This window comes from Chrysochloris asiatica, unplaced genomic scaffold (assembly GCF_000296735.1).
Source record: "Chrysochloris asiatica unplaced genomic scaffold, ChrAsi1.0 scaffold00271, whole genome shotgun sequence".
NCBI lineage: Eukaryota > Metazoa > Chordata > Mammalia > Afrosoricida > Chrysochloridae > Chrysochloris > Chrysochloris asiatica.
Window position 1 is genome coordinate 2,420,624 of NW_006408789.1, and position 4,119 is coordinate 2,424,742.

The 4,119-nt window shown below is 42.2% G+C and overlaps 1 protein-coding gene across 1 annotated transcript in view; it reads right to left on the minus strand.

Moving 5' to 3' along the window:
* SYNE1 (spectrin repeat containing, nuclear envelope 1) overlaps positions 1-4,119 on the minus strand; it is a 554,350-nt gene that overhangs the window by 75,597 nt on the left and 474,634 nt on the right. Inside the window, exon 126 of the mRNA XM_006874353.1 lies at positions 246-404. Within this exon, the coding sequence (XP_006874415.1) occupies positions 246-404 (159 nt within the window). The remainder of the gene's footprint in view (positions 1-245; positions 405-4,119) is intronic.

Below are 4,119 nucleotides of genomic sequence, written 5' to 3' on the forward strand. Positions count from 1 at the left end.
AACAACAACAACAACAAACAAGTAGGGAGCTAGTGCCTACAAGTACTGAACATCAGCTATTAGCAGATAATTTATTTCACCAAAAACTGACAATGTTTCATATAGTTTGTATACAAGACAGGTCTTTCCATGTATGTTTATTTTATATCAAACCACAAAACATTTTAAAATAGAGTAGAAGAACTCTATTAGAAATTCGAGTATGCAACATGAAGATGGAAACATGTGTAGTCAGGAATACATACCTTCTTGAGCTTCTCTATCATGTCTTCAATGAGGATGTCTCCATTCTGAGAAACTTTGCTTTCCATCTGAGTCAGCCATTCACAGAGCTCCTTGTTCTTTTCACTGAAGACTGCCCACTCATTCAATCTCTCACTTACTTGCTGACGCCGTAAAGATAGCTGAAAGTTTAAATGGAGAAAATGCAAAAGGATTATCAGATAGGAAATCACATCCTGAGCAAACATCAAGTCAACTGTGTTGGGTGTACTGAAATGAGCAACAACTGTGCATTGAAACCTGAGGAAGAGTCCTGGAAACATTGGGTTGCAGCAATATTTCACAAATAGGAGTTAATATGAAATACACACAACTGGTGGATGTTGGAGGCCATGTTTTTCTGCTACAGATTCACAATGCACATTAACTTATGAAAGGTTTGGTTCACAGAGCCATTGGTTCACCTTAGATAGGATACTTGATCAACGAATACTTTTTTCCTTACAGAGAAGGAAGGAAAGCAGAGAATAGAAGAAAAAGAAAGCACAAAAAAGAAAATAAGGATGGAAGTGGAAAAGGAAGGAAGGAAGACAGGAGAAGGGGAAAAGGAAGAAGAAAGGAAAAATGGAAGAACGCACGAATTCAGTGAGCCGCGGGTCTCTACAGCATGCAGAGCAGAAAGGCACTATGGTGGGAGATGGAAAAGGAAGATCTAATTCCCGTGGTCAGCCCAAAGGCTGACAATTTTAAGTATGTTTATTAGTTCTCGTTGTCTTTAAAATATTTTTTGCTCCTCTTTCTTTCTTTCTTTTCCATAAATCTTTGTTGAGATGTCATTCACATGCCATACAATTTTCCTAAATTGTACAATTCAGTTGTTGTCAAGTGCCATTGAGTTGGTTTGACTCATAGTGACCCTGTATAGGCATTCCGAGGAGCGGCTGGTTAGCAGTCCAGTGCTTATCCTCCAACGTGGCACAGTAACTTTTAGTGTGTTACCACAGCTATGCACCCATCATCACAATCAATGTTCCAATTCTGGACCATTTTCCTCCCTCAAAACAAAAACAAAGCCCTGGGCCTACAGTAGTTAGTTCTTCTCCATCTACCCCTCACTTGACGCCCTAAAAACGAAATAACCCAAACCCACTGGCCTTGAGTTTCTGAAATAGTATATCTGTTCCTTGTTAGTTGTTTTAAGACTGTAAATCTTTATGTCAGGAGCCTGCCTCATCTTTCTCCCATAGAGCAGTAGGTGGGTTTCAGCTGCTGGCCTTGAGGTTTAGCAGTCCAGTGCCTATCCCACAGAACAACCAAGGCTCCTTTCAAGCCCTGGGGACCCACTAACCTATTTTCTGATACTATGTTGTTATTATTGTTAAGTGCCATCAAGTTGGTTCTGACTCATAACAACCCTCTATAGGGTTTCTAAGGAGCATCTCATAGGCTTGAATTTCTAGACTCATGGTTAAGCAGTCTGATGCTGAACCCATCAGGACTCCTATAGATTTGCCTAAAATGGAATAATTTGTGTGTTTTTTTTTTTTTTTTTGGTCTGGTTTATTTCACAGCACAAGATTTTCAAGGTACATTGATACCATATATCAGTACCTCATTTTTCTTGCTGAATAATATAGTTCATACCATGTATTTCTACTTCATTATTTTTAAATGTTTTATTGTGAATTATGTGATAGTTTACATGGGAGAGAATTAGTTTTACACTCATTCTATTGTATATCGTTTCATTGCCATGGTTACAATCCCCTCCATGCATCATCAACCAACCAAAGGGTATACCCTGCAAGCATGCTCCCTGGTCATCAGCACACAGCCCCTCTCCCTTTCTGGGTCTAAAGTCCCCAGCCACTCAATCTCTCCTTGTTAGCGTCTCTGCCTCCATCTCTGGCATTACTGTTTCTCTGGTCCCGCTCTCTGCTCTTCTCCCTTGATGGTCCTAGGGACCTCCGCTCCTAGACCGCAAAGTTAATCACTCCCCTCCTTGCTATAAAACATCTACCTTTACATTTCCAACACTCACAATCAGTCCTGATAACAATTATTCACTATTGTATCACAAGGAACCTATCTGCATTTCATTTCATCAGCCCTGCCTAGACAGACTGGATACTACTCAATGGAGATTCTACCCTCCTCCACACCCTCTGGATCTAGGCTCCCTCTAGAAAGCCTGCAAGCCAGTCACGTCTTGCCTTGGTAGCACCCCCTATATTTTGGGTAACCAATGTCCAAGTTGCCCATCCCAGTCCACTCTGTGTATGGAGGGAGTGGGAACGATCCTCGGTGTCAAGATTTGTTCCCTCTTTTGAGCTACTGTATCCATAGGTGTAGGTCAAGGTCATCAGATTACTCTTTTTTTTCCCTCTTCTTTCTTCTTCTAGTTGAGCTCTGATCATCCAGTCCTTGAAGCCAGGTCAAGTGGGTATTAGCTGCAAGTGTGGGTGTTCTTGTGCATATGCCCTCTCTTATCAGCTGGACACTTCACTCTCCACTCTAGTCTTCTGTGGCCATGTCACTGACTCTGGGCCCAAGAGTCCCTAGGTCTTGCCACACTGCTGGCCAAGCAGGTCTCCACCAGGGTTCACAGGAGTCTACTGAATGTTGTAGGATTTAGCTCACAGCTTCATTGCTGTTTTTCCCTCACTTCCCCTTATCAGTGACAAATGTGGTCACCAATCACAGCGTGTATTCCCATTGAGTCTTAGTCTTGGGAGGGGGTTTGCTCTGAGGGGATCCAACCACTTGCCTTGATGTCTCTTGGGTGAGCAACTTGTTTGTTCGTGTAGTAATCAGTCAATCTTCCTATATTGTTTGTATTTTTCCTGTCGGTCTTTCTTTCAAGAAGTATCTTCTGTTCTTCTAGCCACTCCTGGGTGGTCTGCTTATCCTTTCAAGTGGAAATTTCACAGCTCAGAAGATTCTGGATGCTGTTCAGGATTCCACCTATGGACTTATGTAATGCAGAGGCTCCACAGGAAGCCTCCTTCACTGGGCATGTTGTAGCCCCATTTTAGGTATTCCAAATCAGTTATAGGCAGAAGACGGACTTACAAGCTTTCTATGGTGATATTTCTGGCTATTCCTTTCTCTCCTGCTCAAGTGTCTATTATATAATGATATGCCAGGGAAACCAAGACTCATAAGACAGCCAAGCATCTTAACATTATTTTCCCCCTTTTCCTCAATTAAACCATGTCTCAATCCCTGTATCCCAGAGCCCTGTTTTCCAAGGTTGTGCACACATCATTATTTATCTCTGTCCTACTTAACCCATGGAAAACTGCCTAATTGTTCTCCCATATGCTTTGTTTTTCCAACCCCCTCCCCCTTCTTGTATATTGCCCCCCTCCCTAGCACCCAAACTCTCCTGTCTATTCCCTACCCTGTGTTTCACCTTCCCCTCCCTCCCCTTACCCCACCCCCTACATCCCAGTAGCCAGCAAAGAATCCCCTCCCCCTTTAGTATGGGTTGTTTTTCTTAGTCTTTTACAGTAGTGGTCCTATGCAGTATTTCTCCTTTTGTGACTGACTAATTTCACTCAACATAATGTCCTCAAAGTTCCTCCATGTTATGTGGTGGCTTGCTGCCTCCTTGTTATTCTTCAAGGTAGCATAATATTCCATTGTGTGTATGTACCACAGTTTGTTTATCCATTCTTCAGTTGTTGGGCACTTAGGCTGTCTCCATCTTTTTGCTATTGTAAATAGTGCTGCTATGAACATTGATGTGCATATTATCTACTCGTGTTATGGCTTGTATTTCTTGTGGGTAAATACCAAGTAGAGGAATTGCTGGATCATAAGGTATTTCTATTTCTAACCGTCTGAGGAAGCACCATATTGCTTTACAGAGAGGTTGGACCATTTTTCAGTCCC